A 26,007-nucleotide genomic window follows, 5' to 3' on the forward strand; every position below is an offset into this window, starting at 1 on the left:
TGTTGGTTACATGTGTACAAAAATGTGAAACTATAAAGGCAGAATGTCTCAGGGTTTCCTTATTGTCTCACTGTTTTGCATTTCTCGAGTGTTGTACTATATATACCACGTGTCTCCTCTTTGGCCCTGTTGTGCCCCGTGACATTAAACTACAGCAAAATACTACAATTACCATAAAGCTACCGGCCAAACGGGGCGTTGTGACGTAGCATGTATGCTACACGCCTGGTGGGAAATGTAGTTTAAGAAAGAAAGTATTGCGTAACTTTTGGCATGAAACCAAATTAGTGAACTTAGACTAATATGAAACCTTGGAGTGCAACAATTACTCATGTCTGTGAGTAAAAAAAACAACCAAACAACCTATGTTATGCAAGTTGTTACAATCTTTCGGTGTGTCATAAAGACAACATTTCCCATAACACCCTTGGATTATACGCATGCGTATTAAGAGACGGTAGTTTGGTGTGTGGATTGTAGTCACGTGGAGATGGTCCACCTCGATTCTGTACAAACAGAACGTGAGTGAGTAGCTTCCACTAGCAGTCTGTCTGTAGGAGCGCCGTTGGGCTGCTAAACCGATTCATGTTGTTTTTTTAGCCACGCGTTCTTTTAAACTTGACTATTTTATCGAAGAATGAGTGATAACGATGATATCGAAGTCGATAGTGACGTGAGTATGACGACTTTTCTACGCCTTTTAGTGATTTATTTCTCTTTTTGTGGCGTTTTTTTTCTAGCCGAAGTAGCTGCTCTGCTAGCGTTAGCTACCCGATAAGCTGGGTCGCCGTGCTTCTCTTTTAAGTATATGTACTTGGCTTTAAAAAATAAAACAATACTGGGTTTCTTCTTCTTGGAAGAAGTGTAATTTCTATATTATTTATTACATTCAAGCAGCTTCGACGAAACGGTCACGCTTCTGAATAATTATGGCTACAATTGTACTTTTTGTTCTGTTTTTTTGCAGGAAGACTCACCGAGATATCACAATGTGGTGCGTAATGCTGTGGGGGGAATTTGTACATTGATTATAGTTAACTATACTGCACATTAATGTGGATTTGTTGTTGCTTTTTCTTTTTTTTTTTTGTGACTGCACACGTAATATTTAGTATTTAGGCGTTGATAGAGTATAGGTGGACTTCAGAATTGAATGTGAATGCCATGGGTTATATGATCGAGCTAGATAAAACATATCTAATGTTATGTGCATGGTTGGGACAACGTTATGCATTGCAGGTAGGGTATCCCCTATCCTGCGTGTACACGGTAACAGGACGGCTATATTTAGACCAAAACCTTTGCCGAGCTGCACAGCCTATTGTTATTGTCTCTTGGTTATTATTTTCACCAATAACTACGCGCAGTGCAGATCATGGTGCTTTTCCTAAGCACGGCTGGGGATTCCGCTTTTGCACATCTAGGTCACCTCAACAGAGGGATCTTGTTTGACATTATGCTGCATCCATGGCGTAGAATGACGCTTGAAGAGATGCATGCATGTGTGCATCTAAAGGGGGAAAGCCTTCGTGTCAGGAAGGGCTGCAGCGGGATGTTTTCCTGTGTTGCAGCCTGTGATTAGAGACAGTCTTCTCGACATCCCACCGAGGGGCTGGCAGACTCAAATGAATGACGTTATAGCTAACTGCACAACATAGTGGTGAGGGGGGAAACAGCACACGCACACACTCTGCACGACACACCATCGGTTCAATGTTAATGCACACTAAGCTTGGCGTTTTTACCCGCGGAGTACTCCGCCTGTCTTCATTTGAAACATATTAATGTAATTCTGTCAGATAAGCTTTGCAGAGGTCAATAACCAAGTAAAAGATTGCAATGAATGATTGGATTTTTAATTCAATCGGTACATTCGCCACGGCGAAACATCATGCACTAAATTTAACGCATTTATAAAACATGTACTCTGCATATGCATGAGTTTTGTCATTATGATTCATGCATTAATTGTCTGTAACCAAGTGGTTCACATTTCTGCGTCACATCGTTCTGAATGATTTTTACTTTACTTTTATTCTAGTTGACCCAGTTGTCCCCATTCAGTAAAGTCCATGACAATAAACAAGAAAAAAGGATAAAAAAAACATTGAAGGTAACAGGATGAAAGAAAATTCTTTCCTACTTTTTTTTTCTTGTTTTCCTACTTTTTACCAAAACTGGTAAAAACTAGGCTCACCAAAATGAAAACTCTTGGCCGAAACTGAAAACACTGCTGAAAACAGAAACACTTAAACAAAAAAAAGTTAAAAATCAAATGAATATACAGTACTGGATCAATATCCTAACTGTTATAAAGGTGTAAAAATAAGTTAACCTTTGCATAGGGTTTGCACAGTACATAAAGGTACAATGTGTTCTATTCTTGTATCGACGTTATCTTATTTATTTTTCCCTCACGGGATGGATAAAGTACCGCTTTCTTATTGTACTTAGCAGCCTAGCAAGGGGCTGTGCACAGTTTTGTCGAAACTCAAGTTCCATTTTTGGTTCTGTGGTCATCCCCACACCTCCACTCTTTGCCATCACTTGTACATCTGTGGTGGCATCACAAGGAAAAAAAATCCACAGAAAAATAAGAGCCCAGTATTGGAGTTTCACAAGATTTGCTGCAGCCTCTCTAATAACGTCAAGTTTTTGTCAACAACGTATTTTACCCGAAGGATTTTGGCCCATTTTGTAATCATACGAAGTTAAACGTTAGGGTGTGGAAATGTGAAAATTCCATATCCATAAAATTAGAGTTGTCTTGGTGCGTGGTGTGGGACCTCTTTCATCAAAACACAATTTCAAGCATCCTGACTGCAAGGAAGCAACCCTTATTATTTTTGGAATAGCGCTATCATTAGTCATCTGAAGCTGTTTCTTTTTGCCGCTTTTCTTTCCAACGCTGTCCACGGGTTATCGTGAGATGGCCATCAGTTGCGAAGAAGCTGCACATACCTGTCCTTCTTCCACTCGCCCACCTGGTGCGCTTGCGTTACATGGCACAGTCAGGTATGAATAGAATGGAGGTAGCAGCTCGCCTAGTGGATGGGGGGAAAAAAAAAAAAGAAAGGTACCTGTTTTTTATGACAGACTGATAATGGCAGCGCTGTAATTGGACACCTGTTTGTCATGGTGATGAATGTGTTGAGGCACCACTCAGCAGTCGCGTCTTTAATAGCATCGTGGCATGAACACACAGTAGCTTCACACCATGATTATTGGGACATTTAGTGCATCCAACTAGTATTTCATTTTAGTTTAGGTTACAAACATTTCTGTACAATCTATAAGTCTTTTGTTTTTGAGACAAGGATGTGTACCAGAAAGCTTAAGAGAATACTGTGTAGCCGTAGGAATTTTTAAGGGGATTTCATTGGGGCGTGAGCAAGTCTGTTTCTCTGCACCCCATCGTCTGATTTTCTAAATTCTTACTGCGTTGTGCTGAGAATGAAGTGGCCAGACTGAACACTTTTGATGGACTGTCATTTTGGGGGAAATCTTGTCACGTAAACCTGACTCGTTCCTTAAAATAATGGTTTTAAGAATTTTTTTTTAAGATGACCTCAGCCATAGCTTTCCCCGCCTGAGCATTGAGCTACAGCCAAACCTCGACTAATGATGCCTTTGAGTTTACTGTGGAGTCGAAAGAACCCATTAGGACTTTAAAAGCTATGACCTTCGATTGTTTAAAACATGAACAACAAAACATGGCACATGACGGAGATACAGTAAGCTCTTATTTGCCTTTTTTGGGAAGAGATCATTTGACTGTCAGCAGGCTTGACCACAAACCTAATCTCTTATGGCAGACATGGTCATTTTTACAATACAACAGATTAACTAACTTAATGCAAATGTAGTTTCCCCACACACACTTGCTATATTTCCAAGAAATATAGAAACGTTTTTTTCTACTTTTCTAAAATGTAGCATAAGACTTGCGTTGTACCAGTCCCCTTGAGCTTCTTGGGTCCTTTATTTTTGTTAGCCTAATATGTCGTGAAGTGTGTTTATAAAAAAAAAAAAAAAAAATGCTAGGCAGACATCGATTTGGACACGGTTAAAAGGTTTGTCAGCGTGACTGAGAGGTTTGTTTTGGTCCTTTCATGTGTACAAGGCCGATCATTTTTTCTTCAAGCTATATGCATGTGTCTTGCTTAACTTGCACATTTCTTTAGATTTGTTGCATACTCCACATTTGGGGTGTTTACATGATGCCTTCATTCCTCCTGCATTCTACAAACCAGTTGTTTAACTGTTTGTGCCATGCCATGCGATTGGCTGGTGGCGACCAGTCCAGGGGATACCCTGCCTCTCGCTCAAAGACATGTGAGAGAGGCTCTCTCATAGCTCAGCCTAATAGAGAGAGAAGCGCTATAGAAAATGGATGGATGCATGCTACCCTTTGCAGTTTGTAGAAAAAGTCATTGTGGCTAACACAGAAGTAGTTTGTAGTAGAATAACAACAATTTGACTCATCTGCTAAAATTCCTGGCTCCTTTCTGACTTGTAGCCATCCAAAGTGGGCCGCAGTAGGAAGCAATGCAAACTGGAGTGTTTCCCAGTTGAAGTGAATTGCTTTGAGTTGCTTTCAAGTTCAGTCAATTATTGGAGAATATTGCGCTTTTACCCATTAACAAGTCAGTCTCAGCTTATTGTACCCGTCTGTCACCGTGGTAATTTTCCGTGTTGAGGTTGTGGGGGGGGGGGGGGGGGGGGGGGGAATCCAATCCACTCAAAGCACAATGCTTGTGTCCTAAAGGCGTAGTGGCACTAGGCAGCAGGCGTTTTTTTTTTTTTTTTGTCCTGCTGTCCTCTACCCACGCTGCTGCGCTGCCGGGCTGAAGGCCTTGTGACTCTCTCATTGCAGGCAGACAAACGGGCACACCACAATGCGCTGGAGCGCAAGCGTAGGGACCACATCAAAGACAGCTTTCACAGCCTCCGGGACTCTGTGCCTGCCTTGCAGGGAGAAAAGGTTGGTAACAGTACTGGTGCACACCAGAACAGTGTAAGAGACATCTATTTTTCCTTCATTACGTTTGTTCAATGTCACTGAAATGATGGGGGACATGTTAATGACTTGATGGGATGGAGTAGTGTATATTGAGAGCCGTGTGTGAGTGAGTGAGTGGAGAGCAGACGGTGGAAGCCGCATGTCTTACTGCTTGGACCAGCGTCAGGAAGTTATTACAAGGAAATGTCGCTACTCTCTTCCTGTTTTGACATCCGCGACATGGAGAACGTTACTAGAGCACCCCTCCCCTAGAAACCAGCTGGGTGGGTGGGTGTTTGGCTCGGGGCGGAGTGGGAGTCGTGTTTGCTGTAGGAGCTGCCTCGCATGTACCCGTAGGCCGTAATACAGCCGGAGGGCTGAATATTTGGGTAAAGCGAGCATAAGCTCGGTCCACGGCCGTATAGGTTTTTATTTAGAAAGGAAGATAAATGTTGATGGTTCAGTGCAGGTTACTGGCACTTGACCATCCTGGCTGGCAAACTTCATATAATGTTGACAATTGTGTTACATTTTAGTTATTGTTTTACAGGATGTTTTTTTTTCTTCAGGTGTTCTGCTAATGTCAAAACAGTAATATTGCATATGGGTCATGTGGAAAAAAATGTTCAATGTCTGCAGTTTTAACTACAGCCTTAAAGGGGAAGTCAACACCAAATAATTTTTGACAATAAAATACTTTATGTGCCTCCACTAGCCTAAACAATGCATTCAGAATATGAGTTAAGCAGCAAAATCCACCAATTTTTATCCATCTCAGAGGGCGGCCATTTTCCCACTTTTCGTCGACTGAAAATGACATCACAGTTGCTTAGGGCTCAGGTAACGAGCAATCACGGCTCAACCGGTTTTGGTTATTACCTGAGCACTGAGCAACTGTCATTTAATTTTCATTCGACAGAAAGTGGCAAAATGGCCGCCTCCTGAGATGGCTAAAAGCGGGTGGATTTTGCTGCTTAACTCAAATTCCACAAACGTAATTTTAATCAGAATGCCGTGTTTAGACTAGTGGGGCTGCATAGAATTTAATATTATACAAATTTAGGATGGGGGTTTGACTTCCGCTTTAAACAAGTTTTAATATGAAATATGCCACTATGAGGGTTCTTGCTGCATGTCATATTGAGAAGACTGAAAGTGGTAAATAATATGTCCATTGTGTAGTCCTTGTGTGCTCATTAAAGCGGAAGTCGAAGTCAAAATGTTGCAAACGTCACATGACCAAATCCAGAAAACAGGTGAACTGTGATGGTTGTCAGCTGAGCTCTTAGGCAAACAGCCACACAAAACAAGTGGCAGTGCAAGGCAAAATGGCAGCCCACTGTAGTGGATAAAAACGGGAGGGATTTTTCTGCCTAATTCACAGACAATGTTTACCATAGACTTGTGGGGGCACATAAAACATACAGTATGAAGAAATGTTTTGACGTGACTTTCCCCTTTAAATGAAGCCATCATGTTATTTTTGTATGTTTTGAAAAATGTGATTTTTTTTTCTCTCCACACACGTCACTTCTCTTTTGCATGTGTCACTAACAGCAGTCTACCAAACAGGCGTCTCGAGCTCAAATCCTAGACAAAGCCACAGAGTACATCCAGTACATGAGGCGAAAAAATCACACGCATCAGCAGGACATTGACGACCTGAAGCGGCAAAATGCGCTGCTGGAGCAGCAAGGTAACGCTCCATCTTTGTGTCCTCTCCGTCTTCACCTCTAGCAGGAGTCAACAGGATGTAGACTAGCTTAGGGTAATGATCGCCAACGGCAGCTTCTCTGCATGCACTGAAGGGACACAACCGTTTGGTTTTGCATGTGCAGTGCGCGCTCTGGAGAAAGTGAAGGGCTCGGCGCAGCTCCAGACCAACTACTCATCGTCCGACAGCAGCCTCTACACCAACCCAAAAGGCAGCGCCGTGTCGGCGTTCGACGGCGGCTCCGACTCCAGCTCCGAGTCGGAACCCGAGGAGCCTCCCAACCGCAAGAAGCTGCGTGTGGAGGCCAGCTAGAAAGTGCCCAGCGCCCCAAAAAGCAGGTGAAAGGCCGGAGTTGCGGCCTCACGGGAAAGGCGAGAGGAAGCCCTTAAACGCTCTCGAGGCTCTTTGACCTTTCCACCTGATGCCCACACACAATGTTCTTGCGCCCTACCCTGCCCTCCTCCCACTTGGTGGGCTCGCACTGGAGACTTATGAACCCCCCTCTCAAAAAAAACTCCTCACAACTGCCACCACAAAATTGTCTCCTAGAACAAGGAGGGGGGGTGGGCCAGTGGGATGGGAGCTCCTCAACAACACCCACCTCCCTTTTAATATTTTATTCTTGCAGCAATCCAAACCCCCCCAAAAAGAGGCAGCTTGGCTACTTAAGAACTTTTTCATGTTCCCCTACTCTGCGTTTGTGTACGGGAGGTGTAGGTGCACACCAGACATCCTCCTAAGCACTGCTAAATTATATATACAGTGGATCCCGCTATTGGCTGCCAATTGTATGAATAGGAACCGAGACCAACTGCAAATAATTGACACTCCCTAAATTGTTATAATTCCGATATAAATCGTCGTCATAAATATTAGCACCAATGACGTCGACACGCCCAGGGCGGCCTGTGTGGCTTCGTAGGATGCTTATGAACTGTTTTTTTTTTTTTTTTGGGGCGCTGTTAAAGTTGACCGTAAACGTTAATTGCCTACATAGACATGCTTCAATACAACAACTCTATGTGCTACAGAAAAATGCACATAATCATGAAATAAGGGAATTTTTCCCGCAAATGGATACGTACCCCATAGAATCCACAAATAGGTTAATTTGTGAATGCCGAATTGCAAATAGGCGGGCTTCCACTGTACTTGGTACATTTTAAACATACACACACCTAAAAAAAAAAAAATTCAAAATGAGTTTATCTTTTTGAAGTACCACAAACACATATTGTACATGTGTAGCTTTTTCCACTTAAGAATGTGAAGACCCAAGGAGAAATGTTTAGTGACACCCACCTCAGGCCCACTGGATTGCAGATGTTTTCGGCTGCAACACATTTGTTAATGAGATTTAAGAAGCAAAAAAGAAAGTTCCTATTGTTGATGTTTTGAAAGAATTTGAATATTCCTAAACTTGTATTGTATTTTGTCCTTTAGCTTGAAGTAGTGAATGACTTTAGGTGGCTGAACACATTAGGCAGCTTGTTTGATAGACATTAAAAAAAAAAAAAAGTAATAATTGGATGTTTTCAAGCTCAAATGTATGTTATGCATTTTGTAGTCATCTCACAGGTCACGGATGATATCACTTAAACCAGATTGTTCCAAAGTAGCTCCTGTCGTTTGCAGTACAAGGAAGCCAATGATGCCCCCTTACACCCCACCCCAGTTGATGTGTTGTGTTTTTACAAAGTCCCACAATCCATGTTGCTGAAACCTTACTACCCAAGGACACTCAAAACAAAAAAAACCCAGCATATTTGGGTGTCGAGGAAGAATGTGTCTGTACATCATTTCCATTTTCTTTCCATTCAGGAGAACATGATTAGTGTACCGCGGGTCTTTGTCTGATTCCATTCCATGGAAATTACAAGTATGTTGTACATACTGCCAACAATTGTCTTGCAAGTTGAGGCCTACCTTTAATATGAGACTATAAAATAAACTATTTTATCCTTTAACGCTGTTCTTTGGATTATTTAGTTGTGGGGAGATGTTAATGGAATCAGAGAGATCTGGTGCAATACAAAGATTTATTAACCTGGGCCATACTGAAAAATGTTCATTTCAGAATGTTGACAAAGGGCATCAAGAGCAACAAAAAAAAAATCATTTTTGCTGCTTCCAGTCTTGTTTCTTCACCACCGAGAGACTATAAACTACGACTGATGGTCAGAGTTTTCCATTGGGACGGGCAGCCGGTGAAAGTGCTGCAAGGCCTGAGCCACCTTCTCTGGACAGATGTTGTAAACGGGATGAGTTGGAGCCTATAAAGTGGAACAAAAATGTGTTTTACCACAGACAAAACCCCGTTCCGTTAGTCATGGTGCTTTCGGAAATTGCAGGAAGGCACTAACAGGTAACCTGTTGTAACATCACAAAGAAATTTGCCACACAGTTGAATCAACACATTTGTATGTGTAATGGACATTGTCGGTGGCGCCAGCCGAAGGTGCCAGTGACGAAACAGGAAACGGAAAAAGTCAAAGCGACACCACACCTGGTGTCATTCACATTTTTTAAGTGAAACCACATGCACTTAACCCCCCCCCCCCCCCCGCCCCCCAATTTCAATTACTTCACTTCTCAATTCTAGCCGTTGCCTCACATCTGTCACAGCCTCTCATTCTCCGTTTGTATTAACATTAAACGTGCAGGCTATTTTGCTCAAATAAAAACGCTTTCTGTGCCAATAGACTCCCAAAGCGTGACCAAGTACAACCAGAAATGCTTGCGACAACAGTTCCTCCACGCCTACGCTGCAAAAAGTAATGCTTGCAAACGAGTGTTGCTGCCAATTATGAATTTATATCCGATACATATATTTCAGGTTGTAGTAATTTGAATAGATTGATAACGTGGGAACAGTTTCACAGCAGATTATAGTAAAATGGCATAAATGTGTTTTATGGAAATGATTGACTTGTTTTTTTTCCCCAAACACAAATTATATACAAGGTTATTATGGCTAAATATACAGTAGACACAATCTAAGGACAACTTTAATCCTTCGCACGTTTTGTGTCGGCAGTCGGTATGCAAATGTTTGTCAGTTGCTTTACACTCGAAGCCTCACCAATCTGTTCTGCTCCTTGCCGAGGACGCTCTCGTGATGGCTGTCCGTGTTCCCGAAATGCTGCGCTATGGAAAGGCCGCTCAGGCAGTAGCACGTGTGGTAAAAGTCTCTGGATCTGAACGGGACAAAAACAAGGCGTCAAACCATTTGATCTGCATTATCTTCTTGTGCTAATGTGATGTTTGTTATGTCATACTGACTTGCCAGGCTTATCTAGTAGCCCCCCGGTTGGGTTCTGGCAGCAGAGGAGGATGTACTCTTGCAAGGCCTGCTGCTCGAACATCCACCTGTGTTGACTCAGCTCCGACTCCCCTGCGCAAAACAAGTGAGTCAAACTCGATACGGCGACGAGCGTTAAGAGCAACGCTGTTACCTTCTTTGAAGAAGGCCCTATGGAGGAGTGGCAGAAGTCCGGCCTGCCAGTAGGAGTAGCAGCCATCTACCAGTTTGTTGCAGCGGCCCTGGAAGCCCCCTTCGAAACGCATCTGTCTGCTGACAACCCACCTCTGCAGACCGCAACAACACATGAGGAGAGAAAGCGGATAAAAGTATTTTAAGGGGTTCTGCATTACTTACTAAAGATCCAGAATGGGTAGCTGGGTAACTCGTAATGGACCTCAGCTGCAAAATCTTTCAAATGTCAAATTCCTCACCAGTAAGGCTTTGAGATCCAGCATGTGCTCTTTCCCCAGGATGACCAGAGCGGCGGTGCCACAAAACGTGTATCCGCCGTGGGCCTCCAGACCCGGCACCCCGCTGAGGCCGCCCTCCCAGTTCTGACAACTGCACAAAACCACCCATGAGCGTGGTCATAAATGAATAAAACAGCTAAATGGCGCCTCGCTTACCTGAGGATCCAGTTGGTGGTGTCTTCAAATAGTTTGGGTGTGATGATGTTGGTTAGCGATGCTACAGAGGCTGCGCAATACGCACTCCTGTGAAGGTACACACACACACAGTACATAATATACAGTGAACTTCCTCACATTCACAATTTTGTTTGGAACATAACCTCTACTATTAGCTGGATAAAAAAGCCTAGTCTCATTTGACAGGCCTAAGCAATGAAAGTATTACTTTAGCGCCATCTTGTGGCATGTTGGTGTATTCCTTTACATTTACATTTAATGTGTGTAAATGCCAAAATGTATTTCATTTATTGTTCTTCTTCCTGTTGTAAGTGCTTTGCCACCATCATGCGACAGAAAGTTGAAGTCTCACCTGACGTCCACCTCCCCTCCCACGTGCATCACAAAGGAGCCATCTGGCTGCTTCACTGACCATAGGAAATCTAACAACTTCTCCCTGGAATAGAGGAGAACCATAACGCTAGATTATAGCAAAATATTTCCATGTGCTCAAGAAGGATAACGATGGACTACCTATCAATGACGTTGTAAGCTTCCTCTGTGCCGATGATGCAGAGGGCGTTGACGGCGGCGTAGGTGGGCGCCAGGTGGGCGTGCTGTGAAGGGCCGCCGCCGAAACCACCCTTGGGGCTCTGACATCGAGCCAGGAACTGACACACACTGGATTGGAAGTAAGTATCGAAATGTTTTTTTCCCAGAAATTTAAAACGGTTCCTCAAGGCTAACCCTGATAATGCTACAATGTGCGTCACAACGCCGCAGCTCTGTTTAGCTTTTGGCTTTGACATGACAGGGTTTCTGTGTAGTCATGGCCATTGCTAGCCTGATGATAAAATCTGTTAACAGCGCACAGAAAATTGACTTAGTTGTGCAAATTCACACTTGAGGCAGACAGGTACACAATTGGTCAGTCTTCTATAATACGAACCGTTTTGATGATGTAAGTAGACACAAAACCTAAGCAAATGTGTCGTAGTAAATAATTTTAATGCGAACATAAAATAGAGACCAGATGATGCAGAAAGTTTCTCCTTAAATCCCCCCCACCCCAAATGGCAAACTTCACTCGGTTTTGAACACGTTACAGCCCGCGCCATCATCCTTTTCATCCTTCGCCATGGCGAGCAATCACACAACCCGCAAAGATGCCGCCAGCCAAGTTATCTGGAAGGAAAACTGAGCTTTAGCATCCTCTCTCAGGCTCTGACCTGAACGCAAGCAGAGAAAAAACAAAACAAAAAACAAGGGGGTGCTTGGCAGTTGACTGAGCGAAAACGTGACTTTTTAAATGATTTATTCCAACTACCGGTAGTTTGTGCCTGACAACCCATCAAGTGTGAAATGAAACAACCACGAAAATGTTTTATCCATCCATTTCTGAAAATGTGTCAGTGAGCGAGCTGTTTTGTCCTCCCACCCTACTATTATGTAACAAATTCATATAATCGCCCCCACACCAGATTTCTCCGCCCATGACTTGATCAGCTAGGCTTCGCGAAGATCCAGTGCAAGTCCAGTCAAGTTCAAGCAAAGTCTCGAGTCCAGCCACTGGACTATGCTGTCTATAACACTATCAGGCAGAAGCACCATCATGCAGAAACACCCGCATCCCACTATTATCATGTCAAGCCAAAAGGTAAGCAGAGCTGCATTGAGATTACACACACAGCCGCTCTCTTGCTAATTTAAGTGACACAAAATAATAGAGAGCATACATTGTTGTATAATTCTTGACCCTTGGGGCTTTTTAACAAAATTGTGCCACAGACATGTTATAAAAAATAGATTTACATAGGGATTAGTAATTAGGTTTAATGGTGCCCCTTCTCCCTGTATCAATCGTTTAGCAGTGAAAATGTGCTCCCTGTTGCAAATAAAAAAAACAAATCAAAGGTTACTGCAGTAATCATAAGGAGGGAACAAGAGACTCCCTCAGTACAGTAGTGTGGCTATATTAAGGGCGTTGGTGGTCGAGTGCTCGTTAAACAGCAGCATGAACATGAGAGCGCGTGCGTGACTCACTCCGAGGCCACGGCGGCAGGAACAGGCTCGTCGAGTAACTCCAAACTGTGAAGAATCCAGAAGCAAAGCCAAGGTCTGCTTGCGTCCAGACACTACACACACACACACACACACACACACAGCAGATATACACATCAGTTATACATTACTGGATGAGAAATTTCAGTAGTCACCTAAAATGCACCAAAACCTTTACAGATGAACTTTTGAATACAGTTTTAGGCATGGAAGTGGAGGTCCATGGAAATCTTCTTGCCAATTAATGCATCATACACCTGCTGTGAATTTTGCCATTCAAGCTCCTGAGGCAGTGAAGATTGCTTTGAATTAGCACCGCATGAGTTTGACATGGTACCTCGTAAGAATCTGATAAATGCCGCAAGCCCTTCTTGAGATATTGGTAGTGTTGTTCCCGCAGCAACGTTGGCCTGTGGAGCAAACAAGTAGCAAATAAGTAGCCGTCCTTTTCAAATATTTCATAATGTGCATATTTTTTCTTTAAAGTGGAAGTCAAGTCAAAACATTTCTTGGCTATGTTCTATACGCCCCCACTAACAACAGGTGTTGATTGGGATTAATGATCTAAGTTTGCCACCCGTTACCTTAATACAAACAAACAGAAAAAAAACCATATTGACTACATTCTCCTTAAAAAAAAAAATCCTACAACTGGATGACCTGCTGTAATAAGACAAAGAAAAGGCATTCTTTTCTGTCTGCCGTGGCTTTGATGCAGTTGTCATAGAAATGTAGAGTCAGCCTACCGAGAAGCGACCATTAATAGCAGGAGAGCATGTGGGCTGATTGACACGCCATTAAAACAATCACAGATAGTAACAGCGTGCTTGCTAATGTGTCATAATCACAGCAAATACAGAGGCTCTCAATTAGTCATTACTCCATAGGTGGAAATAGGCATGCTAATCGACACTATTAGGGTTATTTCACACCATTACGCCAATATTTGACAAATTGTCATCGGAAGCCAACTTGTTTTTAAGGCCTCTTAAGACCTCTTATCCACTTGGAGTGATGGGCACTCGATAGGGGCTTAATATTGTCATAAGATTTTGTGACAATGTTTTTATATTATAAACAGCTTGCAGCAATTAAAAAAAAAACAAAAAAAAAACATAACATTGAATTCAATTATATGTATGCGTATGCTAATAAGATGATGCAGTCCACCAATGCAACCCTAGAAACTTGCCTTATTTTATTCATTTATTCTTAGCATCTGCATATTGTTAAATAAATACCTCTCTGACAGTGTCAATCAAAACTGAACAATATTAATGACACAATCAGTAATTAATTTAAAATAATTCAAATGTACTTTGCTCTCTTGTATAATAAAGACTTCACATGTTACTAATTGGACCTCAGATGTGGAAAAATATTCTCTTGGTGCATGCGTCATCCTCCCCGGAGGGAGACTCTTCGGTCGTCATGGCAACACAGAAAGAGAAGCTTTAAGTCTGCCAAGATACAGATTTTTTTTTTAAACTTATATTCTTCATTCTTTACTTTTTGCTGCCTAAAGTGTTTCAAAACTTACCATTAAGGCATATTACACATTGAAAAAAATTACTACTACTATGCAGGTGAATGGTATTGAGTACCTGCCAGTATTAAATATGACGGCTATTCATGTAGTAATTGTTCAGGTAAAGGAACACAGAGAATGCGATTTATTTTGAAAATACATTTATCATAATTTGTTGAGCTCTCCAACGCCTCAGATTGCAATGACTCTTGTTGACCAGCAAGTGGCGGCAGTGCGCCAAACCGTGCTTGCACTCATTTAACGAATAAGTGACGCTGTCATTTTCAAAAAATACAGTATGACAGAAGCCTTGTCGCGGCACGGTTTTAAGAAAGAATTGTTTTGACATATGATGAAACACAACAGGTACTTACTGTGGTATGCTGTGGATTTGCTTGCAATGATTGATGACTTCTTCAATGCTGCGCTCGACCCTTTTCTTTGCAAACAGAGAGAATATACAGAAAACTCACACTTCGTCAAGCATTATTAATATATATAATTGAAAACATTTAAAAGGACGACACCGTTGCTCTGAAAGGTAGTGCATGCATTTATGGTAAGAAAACCAAATAAGGCCCGTCATCTGAGGCATATTTAGCATTCCCCATTATCCAGGGAGGCTAATCTGAGCAACCGCTTACCTGCTCCCGTGAGGTAACGGTTCCCAACCCGTCATCCGTGAACATTTCAGTGGAGTGGCACTCCCGAAAACACCGCAAAGGAGTTTGTACGCCATCCATTGTGATAAACCAAAAAATCGGGGCGTTGGCGTCCGTTTGTTTTGACTAGTTTCCACTCACTTTCACTCTGATTTCTCACTTCCTGTTGCGGTTAGAGTGAACGGAAATTACGTAATTGGCTAGTACGGCGTCTACAAGGGAACAAAAATGCCAGCTTGGTTTGTTGATGCACAATCTTTCTTTTACTTGAATACACGCTCTCATGAATGCATTTCAACTGTTGTGTGTATATATTCTATTTCTTCTTTCGTTGTCAATGTGATGTGGCCCAGGCGTGTTAGAAACACAACAAAGAAATGTGTTTTTACCTCAGTCGCAGGTGAAGTTTAATTGAGGCAAGAACCGGAACTGTTGGCCTTTCGAAATAAAGCATGTTTAACAGCGCAACTGTATTACAAATATAAGCTCCATACCTTCTTAACACATTATATTTAAACTGAATGTATTTATAAATACCATACAGGGTATCGTTTTTTGTTTTTTTTTAAATCGAGACCCGTGTTCCATCGGCAAATGTAAATTAAAATGTCAACGGTAGTAACCGGAAGTAAGCATTCTTGTTTAAAATTGACAGCGATTCACCGCACCCACTGGAGGCAGGAGGCTGCCACGGCGTGGTAGGGGGGGAAGCTCGAGCATCCTTGTTTTGTCTCGCGGTCCACAACAAGCCACACATTCTGACGTTGCTAGTTGAAGCAGATATGGCTCGTGAATGGGGAAGGAGCCATCCGTCGCTGAGTTAGGGATATTTACCTCCTCCCTTTTTTCTTTTAATTCAACACTATGGCTAAGCAGTACGATGTGCTCTTCCGACTCCTGCTTCTTGGAGACTCTGGGGTTGGAAAAACGTGTTTGCTATGCAGATTCACCGACAATGAATTTCACCCGTCTCACATTTCAACTATAGGTAAGTGCCAATATCCACAATATTCTAAATATGATCCATTAGAGGTCTCAGTGAATCTAGTGGGAAAATGCCCAACCAGATAAAACTGGCAGCTTTTTGTTCCAATACACATTTTATATGTAATACAGAGGAGCGATTGCACTGCAAATGATTTTGCATTATAGTTGCTTTTGTGTTCACCACCACCGAACTGTACAGTAGTTTACTATTTTCTCTGTGATTGGCTGATGACTAGTCCAGTGATGGCCAGACCCATGATTCGAGCCTGCAACCATCCAGAGTAGTTGAGACTGAATCGCTGCTGCAATTCTTAAGAACCAATTAAAACAGTTATTAATTAATTTATTATTTTTAATTATTTAATCAATGCAGAAATAAGTCTTTCATTCATTGTCTCTTCAGGGTCATTGCAGTGGCGGTTCTAGACCTTTGAGGGGCCTGCCCGGGGCCAAGGGTTTTGTCAGAGGGCCACATTGACCTTATCACAACACAAATCAAAGCACATCTGCAACAGTAGCCTATTTTGATGAAAGCTTTGTTACAGACTGGGTTTCTGTAGTGTGGCGTATTGATTTTCATTGCTTTTTGCCTATATTTTCAAATAAAGAGGAAAAAGGACCTTAGATACTATTTCTTGAATAATGAGGCAGACATCCCTAAATATAAAAGAACCTCTTGAATACATGGTTAAGGGCTCCAGACCGCCCCTAAATGATGGCGTCAATTTTTCATCTAGGTACTCTCGTATTCTCACTCATTTCCTGATTTAAAAAAAAAAAAGAAGCTCCACACTTAAAACCATTTGTCAGTTTTATCAGTAGGATAGTGAAAATGAGTGGAAATGTGAGTATTCAATTCGCAAATCAATTTATAGTGCGGGGCCCCTAAATTTCAGCCAAAAGGCCGTTGTGCTTCTAGTAAAAAAAAAAAAAATAAAAATCTGCAACCCTGATTAATACATGGCATGAATGAATAGATACAGTGAGTGAAGCCATTTAGACCATATTGTATTTGTGTGTGGGTCTATTGAACTCTTTTTCCAAAATACGACAAATCCAACTTCAATATTGAGCTACGGGCATTAGGTCCACCTTTTGCGTTGCCGCTGTATCACAATTTTGATTACTGCAGTTAAAGTACTCTACTGTAAAATCTTAATTGGGGGGAGGGATCACAGGTGGGTCCAGACTCATTGCTCTTCATAAATGATGCTACTGTCTAATGTTAACAGAAAGCATTGAAGGATAACTGTGACACAAGTTGGACCTTTCAGATCTATTCTCGGAAATAGTTATCTAATTAGCACGTGTTTCTTATTGTGATAATTGCACTGCTTTCATACTGCCCTGCGTAATGTCGTAAAGCAGCTCTCTTTTCTTTTCCACTGTGGACAAGGAAGCAACTGTTTTGTGACGTTGAACATTGAAGTGACACAATACAGAAATTCCTCTGGCCCCGGGTTAATATTATCAAGTCAGGAAATGACAGCTAAATAGGTTTTTGTTGAAAAGAAAGTGCATTGTCCAGACAAGGTCATCCTAATGAATGATGTGTATTGAGTAAATTGAAAGCAGGCTGCTTGAACTTAGTTAGCAAAAAGAGAGACTGTAATATTTACACAAGAATAAACATTCTTGCGTGCATCACGCAGTTCGGCAAACTCGTGGTTGGTTAATCTGTCTCACTGTTTTGAGGTTCTGGGTTCGAGTCCCCGTTCCCGTCTCCTGTGTGGTGCATGTTTTTTTTTGTTTTTTTCTCCAGGTGCTCCAGAGTCCTCCCCCTTTGTTAAAAACATGCATTTTAGATTGACTGAAGACGATACTTCGTATGACGGTGCAAATCAGAAATTATATATTGTTGCAGAGAGGACCTGTGTTTTTGTCGCTCAGAATAGTTCATCTCTGAGTTTAGTGGGAGCCTGTAATATTTCATCCGGCCCTCGCCAAGGCTTAACTGACCCCACAAAAATCCAAAGGGAGGTATAGTGAGATCTAGAGTGGCCACTGTCAATGTCCTTCTCTGCTCAGGATCAATAAATAATTTCCCAGCCTTCACAGTGACAGAGGGATTACAGTAAATGATCCCCCCATCTTTCCTTCCACTCAACTAGTCCGTAAGTCATCAGTCCACTTGTCCAGTTTAACTACAAAACAACAACAATGCGGCTTTGGGATTTTTTTTTTTAGCTTACCCAGTGCAGATTTGGCATTTGAAGAAAAAAAGGGGTTTTACTACACTGGACTTTAGTATGATTTTAATGTATCGCTTTGTATTCAAATGCATTTTTAGGGTGTCTAAAATATAAGAAGTAAAATATTTTAAAATCATGTATGGACATTTATAGGACACACTGTGTAATTGCTTGGAATATATGTACCTATCTAAACTAAAAAATGTCAAAGTGGCCATTGCATTTTTCTATTTTTCTGTATTTGGCCCTTGGAGGAAAAATTATGGACAGACCTGATTTACAAACTCTCTATACTAGCAAGTTTGATAAATGGCAAGGCAAATTTATTTCACACTCAAGGTGTTTTACTCAACCAAAATTACAACGTCTAACCGCATTAACAAACAGAACAACTGAAGACATTCACATTCTCCTTCAAACTTTAACCAAATACCAAACAGGAGTCAATGATAACAATAAAATAAAATGTTTGGCAATGGAAAAAAGGCCAGATTTATGGTCAAGAAGCATTGTTACAACAAAGAAATATTCTACCAAACATAAATCCCTCTCTTATTCTGCTAAATTTCCATTTGACAACTGCTCGAAATACTTTTAAGTAATTTAGCAAACAATTCCCCCTTGTGTCAACTGTGCAATGGGATGATTTACCGATGTTTTTAAAAATTCTTATTAGGGCTGGATGATTTTGAAAAATTATCTAGCACTACTACTACTACAAATTTACAATACATTGTGTTTTTGTATACGTTTTATGTTTTTTTTTGTTTTTTTTTCTTGGCTGGTCCATCATTATTACAAACTACTGAAGTGGGTGATACAGGATCACCAAGGTAATGAGGTAGACATTATTCTTATTGCAGTAATATTCTCCTTATTGGACATCACTCCTATCAGTATGATTTTGAACATCTGACAATAAGGTGGAATTATTACATAATGACGATTTTAAAGCAGTGATTGTCATTAAGTTTACAGTATTATGAGCAACAGATGCTTGCCCTCCATGTTGCTGCGATGTCAACGCCGCAGCTTTTCCACTAGTCATGATAATGTCGCGGCTGACAAGCCTTTTCGACAAAGAATTGGCAAATCTGCCCATCCATCCATGAGCCAGTCCGCAGCCCCGTCCTCCGCCACGCGGACAAATGTCAGCACCTCATCTATGCTGAATGCTGCAACATATTTGTCAAATCACTTTGGGATTTGTTCCCGTTCGTTTACTCAAGGCCTTCCCTCTGCTGATTGTGAAGCTCTTCCATATTCCATTAAATGCAGTCCGCCCTATTGTTCTGTTCACCATTGTTACATTGGAGTGTGTAAACTGCAGACATTCTATCTTTTTTTTTTTTTTTTTTTTTAAAAGCTTCAGCAGAAGCATGGCTCCAAAAGACGGGCCTTAATTACATGCATTGTTTTAATGAATGTACGATTTTTGAGTTATAAATGGATGACTGGATCTCCATGCAATGCTAGCGATGCTGTGGTGTCAGTGAACTGTCGCACCGTCACTCAGCTGGAGCATATTCACAGTCCACAGTTGATTTCTCCCTGCATTATTCATACTGTATATTCATTTACAGAAGTGCAACTATGAACTTAGAAATGGAATGAAAATGAGAATCGATTGAACTCGGTACCCTTTTTCCCCATAGTCATGCGCCGGGCCACTTGGGTGTGAGTCAGTTTAACCAAGATAAGCTGTTAATTGACTTCCCAGGGAATACGGTGGTCTGTAGAAGTGGTGTGGTTTTACTTTTTTATTGACTTCAGTGGCGTTAGTCAGTGGAGGCGGTCATGTGGGGAAAGAAAAGCAAAAAAGAAAAAAAGTTGGGAAGGATTTACATTTAATAACTAGAAAACCTTCAGCGGGGCGCTCCGCTAAAGTCAACTAAGGAAAAAGAATGGAATTCTTCAACATACAGTCTGTAGATACGTTCCTCAAAAGAAATCTGCAAAATAGCAAAGGCGTGCGTAACGAGAGTGTTAATGTACGATGTATACAGTAAATATTCTTGCTGTCCTCCTCTCTCAAAATGCAACATTGTTTATTACCACCTCACCTATTGTCCCCTGCAGGGATTGACTTCAAAATGAAGACACTGCTAATAGATGGTATCAAAGTGCGGATCCAGATATGGTAAGCATTCACATGTGTGTGATGTGTGGTATTGCACAATTGCTCATGCTCACAAAACGGATATAATGTCTTGTTGTCTATTGTATTTAGTCCCGTATTGTAATTTCACTATGCAGTGAAAAGGATCAAGGGCGGGGCTACGCGGTGGCAACGGCCACCCCACTTACCACCCCCACATCTCGGGAAATATTGCCGTAGTTTAGTCCCTTACTGCCGTTTTGACCCAGTCGCATTATACCGGGGCTCTTAGATGCCATGCCTCCAGACATTTCAATTTTGAACGTTTTGATGCTCTTGAGCCACCTACAGAATATCAATAGTCCTTCTTTATCATATAGCATCCACAATCAGGCTTTCGATGTCACAAGGTGGTGTTTGAGTGCTATTTTTGTCAAAAGGGAGCTCTTCAATTTACTTCAACGTAGTTCATAAATTCTTGAGACACACCAATAAGTCCATATTTTCCTCCTTTTCACTTCCCGTCAACGTAATGGTAATATTTTTGTTTCCCAGGGACACTGCAGGCCAGGAACGCTACCAGACCATCACAAAGCAGTACTACAGGCGAGCGCAGGTGACAATTGTGTGTTTGTGAGTCTCTATATGCAGCAAAAATTATTTCTTCAATGTTGATGAAGTCATGATTTTTATCCTTCATTGTCATCAAATCATATTTATTTGCATTGTTTCAATTGCGTTCAAAAAGTTAGGTTTAATTTGAGTTTTTTTTTTTTTTTTTTTTTTTAATTGGCGATGGATTTTCTTTTATTTTTCCTATTCAAATCCCTGTTCAAGAATGTTTGTTAGTCTGCCTTCCTGTATCTGAGGTACTTAGTAAAAAAAAAAAAAATGCACTGGAGACACGAAAAGAGTGTTGATGTTAATCTTGCTAACAAGAACTGTCACTATGGAATTGCTCCCGCGGGCTCCACAGAACGTCCAATCTACTGGAATTGAATTTTCTATTTACTGGAAAACTGATAGTGAAATTGGAAGATCGTGTTCCTTTTAATGCCTCCTCCGGCCAGTGATACGCAATTTATAATGCTCCGCGCTCTCTGGTGTCTTGGTAATTAAAATCTTGCAATCTCCTCAGGGAATTTTCTTGGTCTACGACATCACGAGCGAGCGCTCCTTCCAGCACATCATGAAGTGGGCAAGTGATGTGGACGAGGTGATCGGCGCAAAATTGATTTCTCTGTATCATTTTTAATGAAGTCGTTGGGGGTGTAGTGGTTCATTTCTGCTTCAACTGCCTGGCAATTTCTCAATCCCACAATCACTAGTACGCTCCAGAAAAGGTCCAAAAGATTCTGGTCGGGAACAAGTCGGATGAAGTGGACAAGAGGCAGGTGGCCACAGAGCAAGGTGTCAAGGTGGGTTTTGGCTTATGCGCTTCTCACAAAACGTTAGGCATATTCAGCTTTTTGGTGATATTTCAGGATGACCCTAAAATGCACTACAAACTTTATAGGTGAACTTCATTTGACTTTTGGATGCTGACTTTGCTCCATTTGTAATTGTGTGTAAAATTGTGGGCCTCTGACGATACCCCGAGGAAGTAGACTTCTTTGGAAATATATTAGTCAATTCCTGGATCAAACACTGGTTGTGAATGTGAATTTTGCTGTTTAACTTGCATGCAAAAGACAAATGAAGTGCATTTTTTAATACTGAATTTTCTCCCGAAAGCTAAATATCCTTACTTTTTGTGAGTAGTGCATGCTTTCCATTAAATGTGCATCTGTTGTTTGTGAGAAGTAAAAACCCTATATTTTATTGATTTACATCCTCCAGCTGGCCCGCGCTTATGGAATGGATTTTTTTGAGACAAGTGCCTTCACCAACCACAACATAACAGAGGTGAGAAAACTTCAACAAAAAAAAAAACTGCATCGCACTTTGACTGTTGCTCATATAATGCATTGCTACCACCACCATTGTTTTTTTTAGTGGTGCTAAAAGAGAATGTAGGTGCCTAAAACAGCTCCATGATGTGTCCCCTTTATAACGAATAGACATTAAGTGATTGCTACAACCACCATTGTTATTTTTAGTGATGCTAAAAGAAAATGTAGGTGCCTAAAACAGCTCCATGATGTGTACCCTTGATAACGAATAGAAATTAAGTGATTGCTATGACCACCATTGTTATTTTTAGTGGTGCTAAAAGAAAATATATAAAACAGCTCCATGATGTATACCCTTCATAACGAATAGAAATCAAGTGATTGCTGCGACCACCATTGTTATTTTTAGTGGCGCTAAAAGAAAATATAGGTGCCTAAAACAGCTCCATGATGTGTACCCTTGATAACGAATAGAAATGAAGTGATTGCTACGACCACCATTGTTATTTTTAGTGGTGCTAAAAGAAAATGTAGGTGCCTAAAACAGCTCCATGGTGCATACCCTTGATAACGAATAGAAAGGGATGGCTCTTTCTCTCTCCTCATTTTGTGTTCCATCAAGACTTTTACACGGCTGGCCGAGCAGGTGCTGGCGGCCAACAAGAAGGACCTGGACCTTCTGCGGACGTCTCTGAACGACGAGCTGAACCTGGCTGCTCTGGAGGAAGAGGAGGGACTGTGTGACGGCGGGTCCGCCGACCAGGGGAAAGGCTGCTGGTGTTAAGAGAGAACTGAAGTGCGGCGAGTGTGAGGGGACGCTGTTGGAAATTGTAATTTGGAAAGCCGTTTGAGCATTTCTTGCACATCCTTGATATCCAACTTCAGGTCAGTGTCGTAGTGCGCGCTTTGTCCTCACTCACAAGTAGAATGACTACTAGGAACATTTTTCCCACTACTAATGACACTTTTGGCCTCCAAGCATGCAAGTACTGCTCAAACGGCTTCATGGGAAGACATTTGAACATTTATATGATATTCTTGAGATCAAGTTACGGCTCATGTTCTTGTACACTCTGTCCTCACTGGTACAACATCTCTGGCCTAACATGTAGGACACCAACATGTTATTAGTGAGGCGAAACTTTGCACTATCAGGCAACTTTGTGTTCCTAGTACATTACTACTGGTCAATTTTTAAACTCTACTAATTCATATCTTGCTCAGTGATTCTCTAAGTGTGTTACGTGGGCTCCCTCTAGTGGTACTTAAAGAATCAATAAGTGTTCAAATGGCATAGTGTTAGAGTGCTTCCACTTTTTTAAGTACAGTTCAGTTATGTTTAACTTGAAGCACAATATAGAACAAAACAATCTGTTTTTCTCAAACATGTATGTAGCTATTTTTATTTTATTTATAGTAACTGGTGTGCAATGCTTTTTTATTGAATCAAAATTTAAAATACATTTTTTACTTTACTTTTTAAGCACAGTGTCAATGTTCAAACTGTGCCTACTGTGACATTGGCTTACAATAACATTCAATATACTTTTTAAGAATGACACCGCCTCGTTTTAAATGAACACTTAGGCCGAGTAGACTACTGTGTTTCAATATTAGTTATGATGCTTGAACTTAAAAAGAATGACGTTTTTTTTTTTTTGTGGCACTTAGTACACAAATTTTGAGAACCATCTTGATCTTAATATATTTAATATTGTCCAGTTTTGGTTCACTAGTAGCATGTAAGTTGTGCTTTTAGTATGCCAAAAATGTCTTATTAGTGAGGAGAGAGAGTGTACTAGGACATGGACCTTAAGTTGGGGATCCAGGATACTGGATACGTGCTCAAACAGCTTCCGATTTTATACACACTTAAGACAGCTGCATTGCAGAACGCAGTTTCTAAATCAGTGTAAAGTTTAGGAAATGTCTCCAAAGTGTTCCATATTGACTTGATTTTTTTTTCTTATCACCTTTTGGTGATCTGGTGAGGACCGGATCAAATGAACATTGTTCTCCCATTTGCGCATTATCCACCTCTACAGTGTTTTTGGGTGAGTACATAAATTGGCACTTTTCCAACCGTTTCATGCAGTAGGTGTAATTGTCGGAAGTTAGCCTAAATGGGTGCTAAATGGAAGCGTTCAGGGACGTTTTTCTTTGTTTGTCGTGGATGATTGCTGGCATTCAAGGAGCGTGTGCTCCCACGCCTGATTGTTTACTTCAATTCAGTCGTTAATCAAGAGGAATTTAACAAAAAATCGGTTTCTTTGTAGCAAAACGTTTTTTTTTGTTTGTTTTTTTTTCACCTCCTAGCGTGAAATGTGTGACCTCGGCTTAATGACTGTCCTTTTAAATTGGGCACAGCGGGCTTTTCCAAAACACACAATTTGCATGCAAATGAATTTAATGTGTTTCCACAAGGTAAGTGCATAGATAGAGGCCCACATTGGCGTTTTTCAGAAGCCAACATCTTTGAAAAATCTCAGTCCATCCTGAACAGTTTTTGCACGCAAATTTTGATTTTGATTGCGACTTCAGTGAAGTTAAAAATCAGCTGGCTGTAAACTCAATTATGATTCAACCAGAGATGCCTCTCGGAGACAGAATGAACATCCACTTCGTGCACATTCTTTTCGTATACTCAAACGCTACTTGTCGACTCGAAATGACAGAATGTATGCGCGTGTGGGTGGCGTTGAATGATGTTCTGGATCCTAAGCTCCGGAATCATAATACAGGTGTGTTGTTCCCAAAAAAAAAAAAAAAAAAAAAAAAAATCTTCTTTCTTTAAACCTACTTTACTAGTATTTGTGGAAATATATTACATTGTACAAGCAGAATGCAGCATATTATTCTTGAAGACAAGTTGTCACGTTTATGAGTAAATATTCGCAGATTTAAAATGGTGTTCAAGGGTGTTTTCTTATTTTATGGAGAGAAACTGTCACTATGCCACTCAAAGCTCTAGATTTTCCGTGAAGCATAGCATCACTGTCTATATATCAAAGTTCATTCCATTTTTCCTCCTCTTGTACATTTGCTTCTCCCATTGTAGCACTTAAAATAGTGTACCATATTTTCATCCCCACTGACTCGCATTGTGGCGCTTGAAAATATTTGGGCTTTTTCTCACTCTCATGCCCCTGGTACATATTCCCTGCACAACCTTAAATGTCATAAAATGAGTACCATGAACACAGTGTTAATGAATCATATTCATTATAAAACTGTATTTTGCACATATTTAATTTACAATGTGTTTTTTTTAAATACTTGACTTAAAAATAATATTGATCCAATTAAGAATCAAAGCATATGAGAAAAATTCAAGTTGCAAGAAGTTTATTGCACAGTAAATGAATAAATAAATACAAAGGAGGAAAAGGAAAACTTTAAGATTCAATACTTTTCAATTATCATTAAAAATGAAGCAAAATGTAAAAAGGAAGAAAAAAATGACCCCAATACATAAAGAAAAAAAACATTTCCATTGAGTGACTTTTTCATGTAGCTTGGTAATATGACCACTAGATGGCAGATGTAACATAAAAATCTCCCATAGCAGAAGCTCTGGTACTCATGTATTATACTTAGAGCTATGACCTGCTACAGTATCACGTGATTTCTTGTGGGTGAGGGGCTGAGGGGGGCGGGGGGTAACATTGTGCTATTTCTTCCTAAACTATTTAAGAGGCTCGTTCATCTCATTCACTAAAACCGCTGGTGATGAACTTGTAAGAGGTTGACAGGGACTTGTGTTCTCTGAGGGAGAAAGAAGCCGCAAAGCTTTTTGTTCAGCGCCTCATCCGAGTTGTTCATGTTGTCAACCCGTTAAAGCGCCCGGGGTGACATTAGCATCACCATGAATATGCATGTGGCACTGATATGACAGCTCGCTATCTAGCAACAAGGCTGAGTGACACAGACACGCGCACACA

General features: G+C 41.0%; 3 protein-coding genes across 11 annotated transcripts; 2 read left to right on the forward strand and 1 right to left on the reverse strand.

The window, feature by feature from the left end:
- The first annotated feature begins 439 nt into the window (after positions 1-439).
- Positions 440-8,683, forward strand: max (myc associated factor X). 7 transcript variants are annotated; one of them, XM_086019727.1, is made up of 5 exons: positions 445-673; positions 968-994; positions 4,877-5,017; positions 6,575-6,698; positions 6,841-8,683. In XM_086019727.1, exons 1-5 carry the CDS (start codon positions 638-640, stop codon positions 7,026-7,028), a joined length of 516 nt encoding a protein of 171 aa, XP_085875853.1. In that variant the 5' UTR covers positions 445-637; the 3' UTR covers positions 7,029-8,683. The 7 variants fall into 7 exon arrangements, with proteins under 7 accessions (XP_085875859.1, XP_085875854.1, XP_085875853.1 ...); XM_086019731.1 differs by having other exon boundaries at positions 446-673; positions 4,877-4,984; XM_086019726.1 differs by having other exon boundaries at positions 447-673; positions 6,560-6,698.
- A 53-nt stretch (positions 8,684-8,736) lies between these two features.
- fntb (farnesyltransferase, CAAX box, subunit beta) lies at positions 8,737-15,317 on the reverse strand. 2 transcript variants are annotated; one of them, XM_086019721.1, is made up of 13 exons: positions 15,287-15,317; positions 14,880-15,060; positions 14,610-14,674; positions 13,045-13,117; positions 12,690-12,781; positions 11,181-11,327; positions 11,020-11,103; positions 10,647-10,733; positions 10,452-10,581; positions 10,172-10,304; positions 9,999-10,110; positions 9,799-9,913; positions 8,737-8,989 (listed from the first exon to the last, which is right to left on the reverse strand). In XM_086019721.1, exons 2-13 carry the CDS (start codon positions 14,976-14,978, stop codon positions 8,882-8,884), a joined length of 1,245 nt encoding a protein of 414 aa, XP_085875847.1. In that variant the 5' UTR covers positions 14,979-15,060; positions 15,287-15,317; the 3' UTR covers positions 8,737-8,881. The 2 variants fall into 2 exon arrangements, with proteins under 2 accessions (XP_085875847.1, XP_085875846.1); XM_086019720.1 differs by lacking the exon at positions 15,287-15,317 and having other exon boundaries at positions 14,880-15,248.
- Positions 12,136-24,153, forward strand: rab15 (RAB15, member RAS oncogene family). Of its 2 annotated transcripts, XM_086019724.1 has the most exons (8): positions 12,136-12,303; positions 15,774-15,885; positions 20,156-20,216; positions 20,730-20,790; positions 21,313-21,390; positions 21,503-21,592; positions 22,014-22,079; positions 22,689-24,153. In XM_086019724.1, the coding sequence occupies exons 1-8, from the start codon at positions 12,223-12,225 to the stop codon at positions 22,848-22,850; spliced, it is 711 nt and encodes a 236-aa protein (XP_085875850.1). In that variant the 5' UTR covers positions 12,136-12,222; the 3' UTR covers positions 22,851-24,153. The 2 variants fall into 2 exon arrangements, with proteins under 2 accessions (XP_085875850.1, XP_085875851.1); XM_086019725.1 differs by lacking the exon at positions 12,136-12,303 and having other exon boundaries at positions 15,543-15,885.
- The last annotated feature ends 1,854 nt before the right edge of the window (positions 24,154-26,007 follow it).

Source organism: Filicampus tigris, chromosome 20 (genome assembly GCF_054856515.1).
Source record: "Filicampus tigris isolate MCC_2025a chromosome 20, RoL_Ftig_1.0, whole genome shotgun sequence".
In the NCBI taxonomy this organism is placed as follows: domain Eukaryota; kingdom Metazoa; phylum Chordata; class Actinopteri; order Syngnathiformes; family Syngnathidae; genus Filicampus; species Filicampus tigris.